This window comes from Neodiprion virginianus, chromosome 2 (assembly GCF_021901495.1).
Source record: "Neodiprion virginianus isolate iyNeoVirg1 chromosome 2, iyNeoVirg1.1, whole genome shotgun sequence".
Lineage (NCBI taxonomy): Eukaryota > Metazoa > Arthropoda > Insecta > Hymenoptera > Diprionidae > Neodiprion > Neodiprion virginianus.
In genome coordinates, this window is record NC_060878.1 from 37,620,855 (window position 1) to 37,641,388 (window position 20,534).

At 48.0% G+C, this 20,534-nt stretch overlaps 1 protein-coding gene across 4 annotated transcripts in view; it reads right to left on the reverse strand.

Annotated features, from left to right (window-relative positions):
* Window positions 1-1,111: 1,111 nt before the first annotated feature.
* LOC124297399 (transcription factor Sp9) overlaps window positions 1,112-20,534 on the reverse strand; it is an 89,080-nt gene continuing 69,657 nt past the window's right edge. For 3 of the 4 annotated variants that reach the window (XR_006906600.1, XR_006906599.1, XR_006906598.1), the window contains one exon: window positions 1,112-2,821. Coding sequence is in view for 1 of the 4 variants with exons in the window: in XM_046748381.1 (XP_046604337.1) it covers window positions 9,611-10,350; window positions 10,419-11,397 (1,719 nt within the window). In the remaining 3 variants the exon portion in view is untranslated. Of the gene's footprint in view, window positions 2,822-8,457; window positions 10,351-10,418; window positions 11,398-20,534 lie in introns of those variants that run through there. The other variant, XM_046748381.1, reaches the window with a different exon arrangement.

Consider the following 20,534-nt stretch of genomic DNA (forward strand, 5'->3'; position numbering starts at 1 on the left):
ACTTTCATCGACGGTTATACTAATCTTTGCTGGTTGAATAATGTATATCGATGAAATAAATAATGACCGGCACAGGCACAGGATTGATTGAGGGTAAACGATAAAATTCTAGTTCTCAGTTTTTTGTAAAATATCGCATGTAGGAAGAAAAAGTTAAGGAATTGGGGGAACAAAGTTGCGACAGTTCGTTAAATTCGCCGTGACAAAATGAGTTTTAAAAAATACCAAACTTACCCAATACGTTGTCTCACTCGTGTATAGACCATATCTTCTCCGCCCCTTCTCCGTGATTGAACGCACCATAATATCGGAATAATACAACACACTGACAAAGATCACGATCCAGACCAAAGTCGTCGGTCCTCTAATTCAATTTGAATCTTGCTTCGTGCCCTGTGCTCTCAGCTTCTTGTTTATCCTGCAAATGTAGAGACATCGATCGATATCGGCGCCGGGTTTTGTTGTCATTTCTTCTTCGCTGTTGACCCTCGAACAAGACAGCGGTAAAGCTCGACCAACAACAGTTCGGATTTGCTAATCCAGTCTCGACTCAACTTCGGAACGAATCGCAGTGCGCCGTAAAATTTGTGCATCCCAATGAGGGAGAAAAGGAACGGTTTCCAATTAATTCCGGTGACTATTCGACGCACGAGGTGAGTGGACATCTCATAGATCCTACCAATTAGCATTACGTACAGTATATAAGGTTTCGCGATACCCAACGGAGGAATTATCGTTTCTTTCCGTACAACGAGCGTCGAAAGCGTCGAAAGCGTCGAGCTTGCACGGCAGAATTGACCGACGACGGGCTGCTCGATTGGAGGGATTTTCCCGGGGGTTGGCGCCCCCGGTATCGCGTAGACAAACCGGACACCATGATGACCCTTAATGGCAAATAATTAAGTTCAATCGGCGCTCCACGGGCGTCACATTACCTTCACAAAATTTCACGGATTCGCTGACCACTTTCGTGGTGTCCGCTGTTCGTTAGCCGGTGCCTCTGCGGGTTCGGATTAATTTATATATTATATATATATATTGCATGTAGCCCCGATGACGAGGGAGGAATTGATGGTTTGTAGGTTTCAATGCATATCTTATATAGTACGAATGGGAGATTAAGAGTGCTTTAATTTTATATTTACGAAATTACATACATATCATACAATTTCATTGTTGCAATATTCGTCGCTTAAGGATCTGTTATAAGTGTAATAATAATTCGTGCGGGTTATATTTATAGAGTTACAGAAATATCAATTTTCATTTAATATTTGATTGATATATTTTTACTCTCTGGTATTTTTTTTTTTCTTTTTTTGTTTTTCATTTTGTTTCAACTCGCTTCTAATTACTCTCAAATTCAAAATTTCCTTTCAAAGGAATTGTTTCCATTCGGTCGTACACTACATTTATTTATTTATTTATTTATTTATATTCGTATTTGCATATATTCATTATTCTATAGAGTATATGCAATATTATTATACCTGTGTGCATAGATTGGAATGTTAGACATGTTATTTATTTTCACCACTTTCCGTTTCGTTTTCTCTTTATTTTATATCGCAGCTGAACTTTGGTCGACAAAATTAAAAGTGATATTGTAATTATACATTATAAGCTCTGATTCTTTCGAACCTTTTCGAATAAAATTCTAAGCATTTACATATATATATATATATATTCGAAAAGAATACATATTATACATATTGTGTATGTATCGAACATCGTCTTAGCTGATTCTGCAGACGTATCGCAGTATAGACAACAAAGCTCCTCGCCGAAGAGTCTGTACATGAACATATACATAAATAACAATATCTATATAAATGTGCACCGTACGATGCATAGCCATAAAATTGTTTATCATACATTCGTGCCCATCGGAGTCGGTGCGGCGATGCAGGACTGCTGCACCATCTCAAAAACGACCCTTGGACTCGGTCTCTGGAAACGAAAAACGTCTTGCGTATATTACACACTATACGTATACACGTGTATACGCGTGTCTAATCAGGGGTTATAATTTATGCGTTCCCCGAACGCCGGGTTCCTGAAGCGGTGCTGAGAGAGCGCCAAGCCGAGCCGGCGTTGCAGCTCCGGTCTCCTAATCTCCCGGAGCTCCGAGCATCAACGACACCGCCTGATCCTTGTTTTCTTCGTCCTTCTCGATTGGGGCGGCACTTTGTAACAGGACGCGCGTGCCGCTGGACCCGTGTGAGTTCTGCCTGCCACATGCCTCATCCGCCTTGTTAGCGTCTCTTTTTTACCATCCTCCTCCTCCTCCTCCTGCTCTTCTTCTTCTTCCTTCCTGATAAGCGAAATACCCTATTTTCCTCTTCTCCGGATCGATCATGGGATTGTATTTCTCCAGCCGGTGAACCTTGCGCGCGTGGATGCTCGAATTTTGACTGCGTCCGTCTTCGTATCTCGCTTCTGCGCCCCAATCATTAACTTGTTCATCGATTCCCGGGATGAGCCTTTTTCGTGGACGGATTGGACGCTCGGCGGCCTGACTTTGGTTAACGCGAAGCCGCCAAGTGGCGAAGTGACCTGGAGCTGGAGGGCGAGGGAGGAGGTGAAAGCTCCAGAGTTGGTTTTCTCCATCCCTCCTTCCTTCTTCTTCTTCTTCTTCTTCTTCGTCTTCTTCTCTTCCCGCGTTTTCCTCTCGTCATGCAGCCGTCCTGACACGTGACTCCTGCCGACCGTCGCAGCCGACGCCGAAGCACGAGAAGCGATCATCAGTGATGGTACGCAGTCTCGACGGCCCACCCATGATTCCGCTCGACGGTTGTCAATCCCGGACGTTTTTTAATACCTGGCAAAAAGACAATTGGGTTCTTCGTTAACTAGAGGAGAAAACTTACACGTGACGTTCAATATTTCATGATTTTGTTACGTACGGTGGACTTGACTGATTAATTATCAACTAACAAGAAGAAATATCGCATCTTGTATCCTTTTGAATGGATCCATCCACGAGAGGTGCAGATTTAATGAAGTTCAGATAATGAGATTTCGGGAGCGGACTGATAAACTAATTCGAAAAATCGATAATCATCTAGTTGGACGCAATATTACGTAACGTAAAGTAACCGAATATATCCTCAACCGATTGATGAAAACAAAATATATCACACGATGAAACCTTATGCCAAAGAAAATTCACCTCGATTTTCGGTGTGAAACGCGTGTGCGGCTGCCTCAGAAATTTAGACTGAATTACAAGTGTGTTGGGCTCAAATCGACCCTGGCACATTTCAGCTTTATCAGCAATAAATAATATTACGGTTATTGAACAAATCGTGTTCGATTTAGATACCTATGTTTACGTTTCAACGTTGAATTTTAACGAATCAAATTACCGTAACATAAGTAAATACAAAGAACGGAAATGAGAGATCCGTTCGAGATAATATTTCGATTATTTTTCCTTCTCTTTTTCTCCCTCTTCATTTGACAGTCCGCATAATTCACATAACAGAAAGATTAGAACAAAGCAGGGATAAAAAAAGGCAACTGGAAATAAAAAAAAAGACAAAAAAAAAAACAAAAAAAAAAAAAAAACCAGTAATACAAATTGTTGGATGTGCGACAGCCGAGGTAATTGTCGCAACAATTCTTGGTTATTATATACATCGTACACGAACAACTACTTCTACGCGCGGAATTGTAGGTAATTGCCCCTCAATTGCGGCAGGTATAATTGCATTGTCATAAAATTAACTCTACACTATTTGGTCATTACCGCTAATTGAGTTGTGAGTTTTGCATAAAGTGATATCGCACACACACGCACACACTCCAGATCTCACGTGCTGCTGGATTCTAATGCGTCATCATATCGCAATACAATTTGAATAATAATTATTCATAAAACTGTTCTACCTGTACGAAGAGTACAAAAGATGCCAATAATTTTTTTGTCCGTCTGATTATTTTTTTGCCATACCGATACGTTGGGTACGAAGGATTGATCGATTTGGCAATGAATCGCGATGATAGATAATCGTTAAATTATATCGCCAATGCGATATTATAATCATATACACGAAAGTTCTGATTGAAAATTATTACTATCTCAGTTGCCTGTTACATTTTATATCCGTGCGCGTGAAATCGTTGAGCTGAATAACAAGAAATCGTAAAACAAGTTATTTCTCCGAGCCTAATCCCGACTCTGGCACGACTATTTCGACTGGTTCACGTCCCGAATCCTACAGAATTACGCAAGTCTATCGTGTGCCGATCGGCGATGGTCATAATTCGTTAAATGGCTTGTTTATTCGTGAACGAAAATTGGAATCCTAATGACGGAATCGGCTCGATTATGGTCAGGTTAGAAAAAAGAAATCGCAAAAAGTAATCGATCCACTACGAGTGAAATAAAAAATAATAAAAAAAAAAGTTTAAAAAGCGATCGTATCATTCTCCGCAAGTAGGCCGCAACAGCGTCTCTGAATCGAGTATACATGTATATATCTATGTATACAAGGCACGTTTCGTGGTCCATTATAATAAATTCGAGAGTCGGCATCGCGGAAAATTAATGGACGCAGTTCGAGTGCCGATTGTCCGCTAGCGTCTCTCCGTACGGCTCGCGTTATGCGGCATTACGTGCGCCCGGTCACAGGGCGTCGACTATTGCCCTGACGTAATTACCCTCCCTCGTATATATATATATATATATGTGTGTGTACGCGTGAACACGTGTACGTATATGCGTATCTACAGCAAAGCGTCAAATACATTCGCAGAGGGTGCCGGTCCGGATGACACCGAGATGCGGCCGCTCTCGCCAATCAATTATGCATGTGTGACTGCGATTGTCATCGACACCCCTGCAGCGGTGCGGAATTCGGGAGGGAAAATTTCTCACCCCTTTAAATATTGTTCGTAGAAACAAACTCGTCTCTCTTCAGCCTCTTTTGTTCGTGTCCTCGATTTAAATTCTATAAGACGCACAATGAGTAACTTCTCCCTTCATCCGTTTCTCCGATGGAGAGTTTAAGAATTTGACAAGTTTTCAACCCTTTATATACGGCGAGATCACCCGACAATTATTTTCCGCGTTTTGTAGGGTTAAAATCTAGAATCTTACACATCGCGCTCGTGCGACGTATAAACGCGCGAATTGTATACCAGAGTGGGAGTTCTGGAACGATATTGGAGCTTGCCATGCCGACGACGAGCGCGAGGCAGCAACCCCCTCGCGACCGGTTGCAAATTGAATAACAAACGCGGCATCCCCCGTTGGTTAAATCAGCCAAGCGGCCCCCCGGGCTTTTGCGAATGGCACGACATTAACCGCATCCTCCGTTCGCCACCCCATCGTAATTCCCTACCCTCGGTAGTACCTCGTAACCTCCAACCCACCCCCACGCGCTTCGCGACTTCTGCTTTGCATAACGATCTTATTCCGTAATCTCTGCCATATTGATCCACTTTACGGGGGACGGTTTCACCCCGTTTCGTCTTGATTGGGGGTGAAAAATTTCCGTCGCTGTATACTTCTAATTATCTGAGCGCATTGTAGACGAAGGCTCGTTGCCTGTATTATAATTACCCTAATTACTTCCCGAAAAGTAAACCGAGATCTGAATAAATCTGCTCTCGATTGAATCGTCAAGCCGAATGCTGATCGCGGCCGAAGAGCCAATAAATAAGCCTGCCTAAAATCGTATCGACTTTCTACAGCACAAAAGTTGGGTTCGCCCGGTTCTCCGAGCCGATGGTAAACCTGCAGGGGGACATGCGTCGAGTCATCCCCGCTAATAATGCGGAGCATTTGATTATCTTTTGACCCTGAAAGCTGAAAAGCACCCTGCGCTCCGATGACTCTGCTCAAAGCCTCGAGTGTATAAGCCACGGCTCGTAATTTCATTCCGGTGAATTTTATTTGGTCAGAATGTGTGGCTATTATAAGATAACCATCTCAGAGGGAGAGCCGCCAAATTGATCGGTGAAAATATTCGGGTAACTAAATTTTTAGCTACGTGGAGCAGATTGGTTCCATCGATCTCTGCGTTGCGCGATACTTAATATATGTGACAATATAATCCTCGTTTAGAACTTATTGCAGAACTTTCAGCAGCCGCAGGATTTACTCCGAGGAGAAAGTTAAACGGGACTTTGTGCGACCCACTCCAAGATCCGTATCGATTACCGGTCTTCTGCGGTCTGTTACATCTGAAAACAATTTATCAACAGACGTAGGAGGTTCGCCTCGGTGCTAATCGACGATCTATCAAAATTCAAAGACCGATTGGTTGCATGACAGAATATAGATGCGAGAATGGTAGTTTGAAAAATTTGACACCTCGAACCAAAATCCCACGAGTTCAATTTTGTTGGCCTGAAACAATTCGGAACTAAGAACTTGGATTGAAAAAGTTTGTCCGCTACGAAAGTCAGAAAGATAAAACTACTGTGCGGCTTTTGTCTTCGAAAATGCTAAATGTATATTCCTCGTAAGAATTTTGGATTTGATTCAAAGCTGATTTAGAAAATACAACCTTTAGGTGAAAAAGGTCCTCAACAATATTGTAACATATTTTTTAGATCAAGGCACAAGCATGTTGTTTAAAACACGTATAAAATGGGCTGCGATAAATTCACATGACAACTAGAATGAATCGCGTTTGGGACTCGCGCTTTTGCGAAAAAAAAAAAAAACCGTCAACGTTTATTCACGCATGCTCTCTCTCTTGCACGCACGGTACGAATGTGTCTCAATTAGATCGGTCCGAAGTTGGCTAGATACAGAGACGAAGCCGTTGCTCTCGGAGCGCAGAGAGGGTTTTCAGATGAGCGCAAGCGCGGATTGTCGCAAATAAGAAGAGAAGACGAGGCCGGTGGGCGTACACCGAGGGACGGAAAGCCGATGTTACGACGTGGCGTTTCATGCATCGAAGAGCCGGAGCAAAGAGGTTCTCCGCTGGCTAACGGCGCGTGCAATATTACATGCGCCGAGCCGGCGGCTTTCCGCTTTTATTCCACTTTTATGACCTCGCGAAATTTGTTTAGCGCGCCGCCGGAATCAGTTACGCGATGAACGAGAGGAGATTCAATTTCCCTCGTCAGCGACGTTATACCTCGTTAACGCCGCGCCTACGACTGTATTACTTGCAGCGAATTTTCCCTCGCGTGTTTCTTCCGAGCTTTTTTTGCAGTTTCTCGTACTCGGACGTTCTGTTCGGCGATACCGAACGGAGTGCAAATTTTTCCCGGCTCACAGTCTTACACGATACAAACCTCGGTTGTATATTTTCGCCCGAGTTACGGACGTGACGACGTAATTCGTGCAGCTCACATTGTATAAACCCAACGGTACGAAAATTCAGTAATTACGCTGATTGCTCGCTAATTACTAGGCCGTATAGTCACGCGATGTGTATACTTCAAACCTACCACAGCCTTATTCACTTATCTTACGGAGCGCGGTGGTTCGACTTGGCCGTTTATGCCTTTACGCGAAATCACCGGCAATTCGATAACGACGCGGCCAACCCTCTTACGGTTCTCTCCGAAATCTTTCCGCACCCCTCGCAAACTTGCGCACAGGCTGCAAAAGAGCTCGACAGTTCAATAACGCCGCTGGCTGACCCCCGCGGTGCTGCCGATTGTCCGCGTTAAGCAAATCACCGAGTCTCTGTGTTTGCGTATGTTTTTGCGAGCACTCCATTCTCCAAATCAGTGAACCATCGCGTGTGTTTCGCTGGGTCCCATCACAATAACCGCGGGATCCTTCGGAGGGTTGATTAACGCCGAGCGTACCCCGATCTGAGAGAAATGACGCGTGGAGTACAGCGTGAAAGGAGTGAAGAAAACGATAGTTGGTCGGCCTGAAGCTTTCGGAAGACCGAAGAGTTCGACAATGTGGCTGGTAAATGGTGCAGCTGTTCTCAGGGTGATAAACGGCGAGGAACGCGTGTGCCAGAGTGAGGAGGTCTACTTTCTCAGTTTCTCATATCAGTTTCGACGAAGAGGCTAAAATGTCGTCTTTCCCTTGTTATTATTATTATTATTATCATTACTCTTTCGTTTTTTGTTCACCGCGGGATCGGAAGGTGCTAGGCTGAAATAGGCTAAAGAGACTTACGTATGGATCGCGTAAAACCCTATTACCAAGCCGAACAAGACGTGTCTCGATCGAAGGGCCCCGGTTATATATTTCCCTCGTCTTTAGCTTCACCGATACTTTATCCCCGCGGGCCCTGCGTCGATTTGTTCAAGAGGGTAGCAGGAGGCTGCAGCGGCGATGGCGACGACGACGACGACGACGACGACGAACGGAGACGACATCGACGTTGTTCCTTCCCCCTAACACCTCAGCACCGAAGATCACGAAGCAAGACGCAAATTGCAGATACGCAGCAGCGAGCGGCACGAGCGAGGGGCAGGCAGCGAGGACTCTCGTCTCATACAGCAGGCGTCCTTGACTTTTCTCTCCCCGTTCTTTCTTTCTCTTTTCTTTTCGTTTTTTCTTTTTTTTTTTTCTGGTTTTCTATCGGGATTCAGGTGAGTACGGAAGATGGGGTCGAGTGAGGAAGAGAGTCGGGGTCGTAAGGCGGAGCAGGGCATAGACAGGCGGTGGGCAATGATGTAGTCGAATTGAGTCTAAGTACGCGTTATTCACAAAAGCATCGTTTATTATCCTCTGTATCTTTTTTTTTGTTGTTTGTATTTTTTTTTTTTTTGTAAATGATTTTTCATTAATAATATTTATAATAATATTTTAATAATAATTAATTAATTATAGTACGATACTAGCTTTAGAAGGGAGGAGAGAGAGGGGGGGGCGTGATATGCGGGCCGGTCCGAGGCTATGTTCCAAATGTCATAAATAATGGTATACGTGAAACAGTTGTAATTGCGTCCGAAGTTATCCACCGCAGTGCGTATATTGGATACTTTCGGCTGCGTATAGTCGGAGAAGAAGAAAGGCTAAAGAGCACGAGGTACGGAAAATTGAGATTCGGGCGGAGTCTCGTAATTTTCAACGATCGGAATCGAGATTCTTGAAAGAAGCGCGATATGATATTTGGAACTTAGCCAGGAGTTGAAAAAATTCGGGGCTAGTTTTTGTGTGCGCCGAAGGGGTGTTTGGTGTATGGTACATCCGTGTGTATGTTTTCCTTTCTTTGTCTCTCTCAATTGGGTTGTTTTAGTTTTTTTTTTTTTCTCTTCGTTTCGTTTGTACAATATTATATCGTTTTAAATATAATATCATCTTTCACGCACTATGTATAGTATTTACATGTTTGTATCGGTGTTTCTCATCTAGTTATTTATCTTTGTTTCGTATCATTTTCTTCCAACTTTGTGTCCCATCGTTCGTTTTCTACTAATTTCATATACCGCAGTACGTAACGAAGGGTCGCGGTTCCGGGGGTTGGTCGACGACGAGGTCAGGGGCGGAGGCAGAGGCGGAGGCATTGGAGCCAGACACAATATAAAAAATTACAGCAGCAATATATAATATTTTATACAGAGAACGGATCGTTATCAGGATCTTTCACCCAGAATAGAATTTGGTCAAAATCCGGCAAGGGGGGTTAGAAGAGGGGGCGTCGGGTTAATACTCGTCTCATCTCGTTACACGTACCTAGAGACTATGTACAGGGGCGGGGGAGGAGGGCGAGGGGGTCTGCGCCGTGCCCGGGGTGCCGGGATTTTGCTGCATGGAGTAGGAGTTGTGGTGATGATTGGCGGCGGCCGCGGCTGCCGCGGCTGCGGCGACCGCGGCGGCCTGATGATGGTGATGATGGTGGTGGTGGATCAGGTTGAGGTTCAGGGGGTAAGATAGGGGGGAGCCCAGGGCCGTTGCGTTGTTGGCGCATGCGGCTCCGGGCCCCACCGGGCTCAGTGCATGCTCATCCCCGTGTGATGATGATGATGGTGGTGGGTGGTGGGGACCACGGTGGTTGCGTGATGATGATGGTGGGGGTGGTGGCCCATTAGCGGCGGGAGATGCGGGTGGTGGGGATGATGGGGTGTCAGCGGGGTTGGAGGGGTCATCTGCATTGGGGTCATGGGGGTTGCCGGTTGCTGCTGGGTGCTGTTGGTGCTCGGCTGACCCGCCGTGCTGCTGTCCAGGGCCCCCTGAACCAGGGGCCCCGAAATGGGACTCTGCTGACTCGCGTTGTCCTCGCTGTCGGAGCAGGACTCGGCCGACGAGCTGCCCGCCCCCGCCGCCCCCTTGCCTTTGCTCGCCCCGCTGCTGCCGCTGCTGCTGCTGCTGCTGTGCGTCTTGACGTGCTTCGCGAGGTGGTCGCTGCGCATGAATCGCTTGTTGCAGACCGGGCAGGCGAATCTCTTTTCTCCGGTGTGGGTTCGAAGGTGCCGCTGCAACTCATCCGAACGTGTGAACCGCTTTCCACAGAATAGCCAGTTGCAAACAAACGGTCGCTCACCAGTGTGCCACCGCAAATGGGCCTTCAGATGAGACGTCTTCCCGTAGACCTTCCCGCAGCCGGGGATGTGGCAGCTGTGGATGTTCTTCTTCCTCAGGTGAACACCGGCAGGTCCGAGCCTCTCTGCCTCCTGGCAGTTCGGGCAGTCGCAGGTCGCCCGGCCGGTGTATCTCCTCTGCGACCTCGGCGAGGGTGCCTGGGCGACGCCGGCGCCTCCGGCCCCCTGGGGGCTCCCGGCCCCGCCCCCGCTCGTCGCGTGATGATGCAGCCCGAAGCCGGGCGGCCCGCCGGGCAGCATCGACTTGTAAGTGTCTTGAAGCAGGTTGTGGCCGGCGGTCGTCGAGCCCAGCAAGTGATTCCCGGCGAGGGCGAGGCTCGTCGAGTAATCCGCCGAGTAGTTGGCCATCTGGGCCGCGTGGACGCCGACGCCGACGGTCCCGCTAACGTCCAGCCACCCGCCGGTCGCCGCGCTGTGGACGTCCCACCAGCCCCCGTCCCCGGCCTTGATGCCGCCGTGCGTCGCTCCCGGCATAGCGTTGAACGGCCACGACTCGTAAGGGTGTCTGCCGTAAACGGAGCCCAGGGTCGCACCCTCCACCTTGCCGAGCAGGCTGCTCTGGTGGTGGTGGGGGTCGCTCGCCGGCTGGGCGCTCGCCGTCCCGGGGAAGTAGAGGTCGCTTCCGTACTGGGGGGCGGTCGAGGCGCAGGAGGTTACCGGAGGCCTGGCGTAGCCCCCGGTGCTGCCGGCGCTGCTCGTCGCCGTCGGCCTCTGCGTCACCCCCGTTGTGGTCGTGCAACCGCCGCCGCCACCGCCCCCCGAGTGTTGCGGCGAGCTCCCGCTGCTCTGCGGGCTCTTTTTCCACGGGTGGAACCCCTTGCCGACCGCCGCGTCCGCCAGGGGTGGCGGACTTTTGTTGCTCAGCTTGTTGCACTGCGCCGCCAGCATCGCCAGCGGGGTTCCGCGCAGCCCCGGGTGATCCTGAAACACGAAGAGAGAACGAGGATTAGAGCGAGGCACGGAGCTAAGGAACCGGCGAAAATCGTCGTCGGGCCGTGACTTTTGCGGATCGTTGATCGAATCGATCGTTACGTAGCTCGGTCGCATCCTCGTAGGTTACATAATTTTTTATTAATTTTCAAAAATTTAAATCGGTGAAAATTCACCGATCCCCAAACACCACTGGCAGAAACCAGTGCGCATACACCGACGATTCGGTGACTTATCACCGATATTTCACTGATATCCAGCGTACCTGTATACATGTACACCGATTTTTTCCATCGACGTACTCATAACCGATTCGCATTCAGAGAGAAACAACAAAGCACGCGTAACGTTACGCGGACCTGGGCGGTAAAAAAATGTCTCGAGTTCCGGGTATTCCGGGACGACGCGAAGGATGATTCCCGCGTGCACGACGAAGGTAAAATAAGGCCGGGCGGACCCGGAGGATCGGAAAAACCCTCGGCAGTCCGGACGCGGAGTATCCCTCTCCAGGGACTAACGACGTCATCTCGCGGGGCTGTAATAGCTCGAGATTAGCGTCGACCGCGGAGGAGCGCTAGATGGAGCCGGGCACCGGAGGATAATGAGGCCTCCGGCGCGGCGGCACGGCGGTTCGTAGCTTCGCATCAAGAACACTTTCATGCAAATCGTTCGTCTCCGGGGTCTCAGTTCGCGGAGCCGAGGCCTCGGGGTGACTACCGAAACTTCGGGAGCTCGGGCGTCGAGTCGGCGCACCGCGACGCTCGGGATTCTACGGAAGCGACAGGAAATTAAAGTCTGGCTGCTGCGGCCATTAACAGTCGGCGCCATCCCGGCGACACGCCCCGAAACCAGGTCCGAGGACCTGCCAACTTCGCTGCAGACGCCGACGCGTATCGCCCGACTTTACTCCGATCCGGACTCCTGTCCTCCGGATTAACCGGGACCCCGAACCCAGAGCGCGTTACCGCGAGACTCGGAGGCCACGCCCATGCCACCCTACGCGAGCATCCCCACGACTCAGGACCCCAGGTAGGCGCGAGGGTTGGTTCAAGCGTATTGATCCGCGCCAACAATGCCCCGGATCTTCCGGGGACAACGGCGACTTCCAATCGCGGCAACCCGTCCTGCTTATCCTGGGGGAAAGGATACGTGACTCGAACGGCTGCTCCCACGATAAAAGAGATGCCGGGATCCTAGCCGCGTGAGCGTGACGCGGTTTCGACTTTTTTTTTCACAGATCGCTTCACCGGTTTTCTATCCGCACGATCGCGATACGAGCTCGACGTTTTGACTTTGCAGCAACGCTGAACGGGTCGAGAAGTAGTCTGCAATGACCGTATTCAGGAAGTTTTTTATTTTTTTTTACATTTCTGGCGCCCGAGAATGGAAGTATGAATAAATAATGATGCAATTTTCGAGGTACAAGCAGTTGAGAAGGAGAACGAACGCCGGAGTGGATCACAGCCGTCGTTTATTCGTTTCAGAAATGAATCGTGTCTAGGATTGTAGCATTAAACCCGTGACAGCGAAGATGCAGATGTTTGAATTCGTAAATGGTGTGAGACGTCGGTCTGTGACAACTGTAGACCCGTTTAATTATGTTCTATAGACCGAAAGTTGTCGGGGGGCTGCAGAGAGCATTCGTGTTGAGAAACGACGGGCGGAAAGAATCGTTGACGAAACTTGTTCAGACACCCTTTCTTTCAATGGCTCGACTCTTTCGTGAAACACTTAGCTTCAGCATCATCGGTTCAGTGGTTGATAAAAAAAAAATGTCAATTTAAATTTTGACGCAACGAAACGGTACGTTCGGACAGCTATTGATTGGAAAATTTGAAACTTGATTTTACAGTGTACGAAAATGAGAGCCACGTTGCAGGGAGTGAAAATCCTCCCCAGACGATTCGATATAAAATATTGACCCTTAGACCGTTCTTGTACCTCGTTCGCAATTAGAAAGACAATTTCCATTAGAAATTCATCAACGTTCTGTGCGAGCAACAGGATCGCGTACGAATGAGTAGAAAAGCGGGGTGCGTACGCGGAAAGTAATCGAGCGGCTGAGCCGGGCCGTGGGGGTTGATGGTGGTAATTGGCCACGGATATAAAGGGGGTGGTGAGTATCCGCGAGGCGCCAACGAGACTACGGTATATATCGACGTCTTTTCAATCTTCGCGGGGTAATTACAGGTTGGGGTTTGCGGGGTTTGGCACGGAGGGAATGATAACCTCATTACCGGGTCGACCGGCTGAAAAAGCAGCCGACGTATCAAACCGCGCTGATTACGAGCCGAGAAGAAGTCAGCTCGACGCCTCCGCCGACAGCGGCGTCCTTTGTATCCTTTGTTTTAGGGCCCCGTCTCGGTGACCCAACCGACCCAACGGACCTTGGGCCCGGCTGCTGTGCCCACTGGCTGCCTTAATAACGCCCGGGGCCCGAGCAGCGCGGCGCATAAATTAAAACACGAAGAAGCAAGCCAGCCAGCCATCCGTGGAGCACAGCTCGGTTACAGACGCGGCACCTTCCCGGAATCGCACCGCGATACGCGGATTCCGAAATCTCAAGCCGTGCCCTTCGGCTGACGCCCGGTTTAAGTTGGGGGCGATTAGCGGCGTGAGCGCAGCCATCACTGCGGCCATTAGAAAGAAGTACAACTCGACGTTTCCCGAGTCACCGTACCGGAACTGAAACCACCGCACGCGGTGCGGCTCGTTGGTCAACGGCACGTGACAGCTGGGTGGGTGGGTGTCAGCGCGTGGTCGAAGGGGAAGGACGAACCTCCACCCTTACAGAGCTGCGGAGAGGACCGACAGCCGTCTGACGGAGCGGCGTCGCGACGCCCGGGGTGCGAAGCGGGAAAATCCGCGGCGAACCGCGACTGACGCTACGTTTCGCGATCTGTCGGGTGGATTAATTGCCGCACAGGATCGGCGGGATATCGAAATAATTTGCGTCGAGGGTCGCCCGCGGTTACGGGGTGGAAAGTAATCGCTGTTATCATTTTTCGGGGTATGAATTGTTTGTGAAATAACGTGGAGAGTGTGACGGTCGAATCACTGCGGGTATAAGTTTGCTGCGGATTAGCTGATCACAGCGTCGGAATTATGTACGTGTGGAGGAATTTTTTTTATACCAAGTTTTTTTGGTTCTCTGAACGGGCGGGGGAGAATTTTAATTTATAATCATTCTCGTCGCATGTGGTCAGCTGCGTCGAGTCGGGTTTGGTTTGGTTAACCTCGCGTGATGTGGATTATTGAACACGAGAGCTAACGGCTGCTCGCTTTATTAAATTCAAATCATTCCCGAAGAAGTTTACCTCAGTTAACATTGAGTGAACATGGTCTCGGAGAAACCGTCGTCTCTGATCCACAGCACCTGACTCGATATTAGGTGCGTACCTAAGTCACGAAATTTAATCGTCACCCGCGATCAACGACCGATAATTAATCTTGCGCAAACATGAATCATATTTTTTAATTTAATTTATACACCTTCGTGCCATGCGGGCTGAAAATCATCTACTACTAATTCAAACAACGGAACAGAGAGTGCTGGATTGATTATACGCGCGTTGATTATGGAACTAGAAAAAAAACTTATACAGCGACTTTATACCGAGAAGATAGTCAGATATTAGATCCGAAACGTTGTCATTACATTCGTTAACGGAACATGAAATAAAAACATGAATAAGATTCTACTCGGTGTGAATTACGAAAAACACAACACGTTAATCTAATCGACTTGAAAATTGGGTCAGACATTCACTTGATTCTAAGGATTGTTAGTGCACGTGCGATAGCCGCGGGAAACAAGAATCGCGCCTTGGCCCTTTTATTTAATTTTGAAAACTCACGCGCTGCACGCAGAAAGATCCTTTCGAGTCACGAACAAACCGCAGAGCATTTAATGTACGATTTGACATGCTCGTTAATCGTATAAACAACCGCGGGTAAGCGCGTTAGTTCACAGCAAAGAATTCTCCGTTGTTTTTGGTCCAAATGTTTGTGGGTAGCGGAATAAACTGTGAAATACCTACATATAATGTAACGAACGATAAAAAGGATGTTTACACTCGGACCAGAACATGAAGTCAGCGGATTCCGTAATAAATAACAGTTATTAATCGGGCGTCAGGTACGCGTGGGATAAAAGTAAGAGATTTTTATTATCTCCTCGGCTGTAGAAGCCAGCGATAGCCGGTATTCGTTTGCCCGATGAACGCACTTGGGTACTCTTCAATTGAACGCACAACGTTGTGAACTGGTTATTCGGTGACACATTCGACGATACGGCGACGCTTCCGGCGGCACGCGCCGCCGTTTCTTTTATCTAGCGGTGTCTGAGAAGCCGGCGCCACAGCGGCAATTCGGACAAATGGATTTTTAACACACTTTTATCCTTTCCGACGAAAGCAGCTTCTCACGTAACGTACGTCCACATCTCGCTGACCACGACCCGCAAGGTATATTAGGTATAACGGAGTGTGTACGAGGAAAGCCTCTCGTCCTATTTAGTGACACGGTAATTGAGGGGCTGGCTTTCGAACTAGAACCTAAATCGATTTAGTCCCTTACTTCCGTTACTGTTTCCAGAGCTATTGTTTTAGCCTGACCGAAGGAATCCCGAGGAAAAACGAACGGTGGAATTCCTTCCCGAACCTCGCTAATTGCTTTTTCGTCATCGAACCGTACAACTTGACTCCGAAATAACTCGAATGAATACATTCAATAAAGCCCATCGTACTCAAGGTTTCACCTTCATGCTTTGCGAACTTGTCAGCACTGGAAAGAACGGACCAGTTCCTGAGCCGAACGATTAAAGCCTTTAGCATGTCGAGTTCAGCCATAGTTGCCGAATAATATCCAGAGTCGATTTTCCCATTGGCCAATTCCGGCGATGACAAAATGCGATTGAACGGAGCTATCGCCAAGCTTCGATGGACGTTTGGTGCGCCCCTAACGTTTCGGAGGGCGCAATTAATGGGGTTATTCATGAGTGACCGCAGGCTGGACCAAGACTACCGATCCTGCTCCGCCCTGGCGAGGTCCAGGTCACCCGCGTAGACGATGCTTGCGCCGTGGATATTATGTATAATGCGAGTGGTGTCTGGGTCCTTTGGGTAAGTTCCCACCAGAAGAGAACAGAGCTACCTGTTATATACCTCGGTCTAAATTATGTTTTTAATTAAAAACCACCGTGAGAGCACGCTTCCATATTCTACACGGACCGCCGCTCTCCGGTCTGGCGATGAGCAGCTCGTCCATGCATCCTGCTCGTGTACGAGTAATAAAGGGTTCCCGACGCTAGTTCGTCCCTTCGGGCAAACAAGAAGCTACCTTGATTTATCCGCTCCTACTCCGGCGGACCTTTTCGCCTTACAAGGATTAAATTCAGGACCAGATTTAGGTCATTGACTGAAACAGTTCGCGTCTGGTCGCCACGGGATGATGACGTGGCATCCTTGAAACTTTAATTTCACCCTTCTTATTAAACAATTTGTACGACAGACCGCGTGCGCAGAAACGGATTCTTCGAAGGGTTTAAATCGTTTACGATGCAAAAAAAGAGGACGTATTTCAAGGACGCGAGAACGCTGTCATTATGCCAAATTTCTGAGCTACCTGGAAAAATAATCCTATCCTAAATTCGGCAGGCGATCTATCCGGGATCTATATTCCCCAACACGCGATCCCCCGGAACTGCAAGGCTGGAGTTTAAAAGGATCATATTCTTTGGCAGGATCGCAGGACGACTTGGAAATTGCGTTGGAAAATGAAGTTTTGGAACCTCTCCGAGTCGAACGCGACGCTTACGTGATCGGAGAAGTTATCTCCGACTACGGCAAAGGCGTCGTCGGGAGTGCGAAAAGGTTTTACGAGAAGGATAAAGGAGAAGAACGATCGGATGAGGCGAGGAGGCAGGGCTGCCAATTCATTAGGTCCCGTAAATTGTCGCTCCGGCGGCGCTGAATATTAAACGCGCATTACAGCGCGGCTATAACTCGCGGCCAGTTAACACGACTGAAGCTCTTCTCCCGGTTCCCGCATAAAAAATTTCCTTTATTTTCACCTCGGCCAATTTTTCTTCCCTTTCATTTCCTTATTAATTTATTCAAATTCCCTAGCTCCGTATTAACGCGCGTCGTTAAAAACTGAAGCCAAAACGCTCTGCTGCAGCTGCGAATTTATTACACCTAGTTTCGTGAATTTTAACGCAAATTCATTGTGACGGAAAATTTTTGGCTGATTAAATTTGCGAATGAAGTGCAGGACGCGCGGCTATGTTCGACTGGAAATCTCTCAACATCACGCGCGTTATTCAACACTGAGCGCGTCTTCATTAGGGTAATGAGCCAGCAGTAAATCTTTCGAGGTATGCGCTTCTAGAACTGCAGCTTTGACGGAAGCTTTGCATTTGCATCGAGTAATTTAGTGGCTCGTAAAAATGTGCACCCAATTAGCGAGCCGGTGTCCGAACTGTCGCCAGACCCAAGTTTTATTAACGCGCGATTATTATCGCCAACCGTATTTTTGCCTGTCCGTTTACGCGCGTAAGTTCCCGAAATTTTTACTATCTGCAAGCGAATATTAAATGTTTTCTCCCTCCACTTCTTTATTTTTCTAGTCTTCGGCGCGTCCAGCCTCCTATAATAATACTATCCGTGGAAAAATTTGAACGGACCGTAACTCAAAGTGAAATCGAATGGAAATTTTATAGTGAAAAATTCGAGAAAATTTCCCGGTAGAAATATAGGTGTGGCCCCCAAGTTTCTCGCAGAAGTCAGGTTAAAGGCGTAAAGTTATGCCCACATATCGGAAGCCACGCATTAGCATATAGAGCGAGTCGAGTTGCCTTCTGGCGATCTCTTTTACGTCTTCCGAGGCTGCAGGCTTGAGGTAGCTGTATAATATAGGTAGCGGGAAAAGAGTTTGTAGGTATTTGTTAACGACGTACTTTTTAAAGAATCGTTCTTAGTAGTTCTTAATTAGGCCGCTGTTAGAGCCAATCGATTTTAGAGACTAGTCGCTACCGCGTTGTCGCTCCTAATTTTAACATACGCGCGGCTCGGACGGTGAAAAGTGGAAAATCAAGGTGAAAATAATACTGGCCGGGTTCACGGGATCGGCAAGAATCTTTTCGTCGGGTTCTAACCGCGCCCTGATCTCCGGCGGGGGGAATAGGAAGTCGAGGAGTATAAAATATTCAGATCTAAGCAGGGCTACCGAACACTTACGACCGTATATCCAGATGTTTATTACTATAACGCGGTGGTCTCCAGAACTCGGGTTGCTCCGCGTAGTTATTTAACCGACTTCGGTTCGACCCGCGCGGTCGTCTTTCAATTATGAGAGCCACAAAGAAATTGATATGCAAATCGCACCGCCAAAGGGTCCAGCCGCGTAATTACACGGAAATAAATTAACGAAATGAAGCCATGAGGATGGCCATTTTGAAAATTCGTATTCAAATGAATGTTGGACTAAAAAATTCCATATCCACGTACATTCGGACATGTTGCGGTGACGACACGGCGTTATGTTTACCCTTGCGAGAAGCGCCGATGTCGGCGGTAATGCTTAATTATCACCTGGCGCGATCCGACTATTTGCAAGTTGAAAAAAAAAAAAAAAATGACAACTCCATTCCTGCCAAGGATCCCAGGTTGTCGCAACGCTTGTATACAAGTTCATCGTCGGAAAAAAAAACTCCTGTACCTTACAGATCAAGGAAGCAAGCTATCGACGCGTGCGCCTGTTCTCAACGAGGGAAGATAAGTAGCAACGAAATAAAACGAGTTCGTACGGAGAATCTGGCAAAAAAATGGGGCACGCGATAATGGGATCACGTAGTAGCGAGTCTGACCACAACGACACCTGCGCTTTGCGATGCGACTTTCATTTCTCTGGTTACTTGAGTCTATCATTATACCGTCTTTACGATGATGCAAAAATAAAGAGCGAGATAGGCGAGCTGCAGCTACGCCAACATCCGACCGCAATGAGAGTTTACTTTGAATATCGTCGATCGAAAATTTCCATGCACTTAAGGGCAATCGACGATTACTGCGGAGTCCCAACGTGTCCAGTCAGTCATAATTTGTAAAATTAGTACCGATAAGTTAAGCTAGCGAAACCAATATGGAATTTGTCAGAAGGTGCGTAGGTGACCGAAGTATATACGGTTCTATGTGAGTCAACCGGGTCTTATCGTGGCCGTTTTAAGGTGAAAGATGGATTTTCGTTAGGGTTGATAAGAAGCTCTACCGGACGATAAGAAACATCGCAAGTCCAGTGGTGAGCGGATGTCCTTCCAGTACTCGGAAAGATAAGGAAGCTTGGAGACAACGATTCTCATCGAGTTGATAAATATAACATTCGACGCGGAATTTGAGAATCTGTATAAAAATCGCCTAATAGAAACGTCTGCATACACGAGTAGGTACTGAAGCAAAATTGAATCCTGCGGAGATGAAAGGTCAGTCCGTATTACAATATGGAATGCTCCGAGAGTCTATTTAGAAAACACTGACCCTGTAGAGAATATAAAGAAACGATCCATAAATTCTCGCCGGGGAGAAGAAGCCCCGAGAAGCGGTGGTGTGCAAGCACCTAACTGAATAAGTACCGAGCGTAGGTACGTTGGTTGATACTTTGCCGGGAAACTAGTGCCAGCAAACGAGCGTTCGTTGTGTAAGTGAGCATGGCAGTCCGTAATTGTGGGCGCATTGGCGATGAGATACGCCGACTGGCAGGCAGGCAGGGCTGGTTTGTTGGTATCGTGAAAATTTACATAGATTGCCGTAACAACTCGGTGCCGAGCATGGCACGAGAGAAGAGCGCACGCGTACCTGCCTAGTCGAGTGTTGCAAATAACAGCGGTGCAACAAACCGGCAGTAAATCACGCGGTCATTGTGCCTCGGTTCTTCTGCCCGCAACCGAAACGTCTCCATCGACGAGCGTTTGCTTCTCATTGGGAAGGAGGGGTTCGTGGAGACGGAAAATCACGGGCATATGCTAATACAAATTGACCCGTCTGCGGTAAAACCAACGCGGCCTTCGTACACGTCTCAATGATGAAAGCTCAGCGTGCCGTTTGTCAATGGCCTGAGGTCGGGAGAGTGGG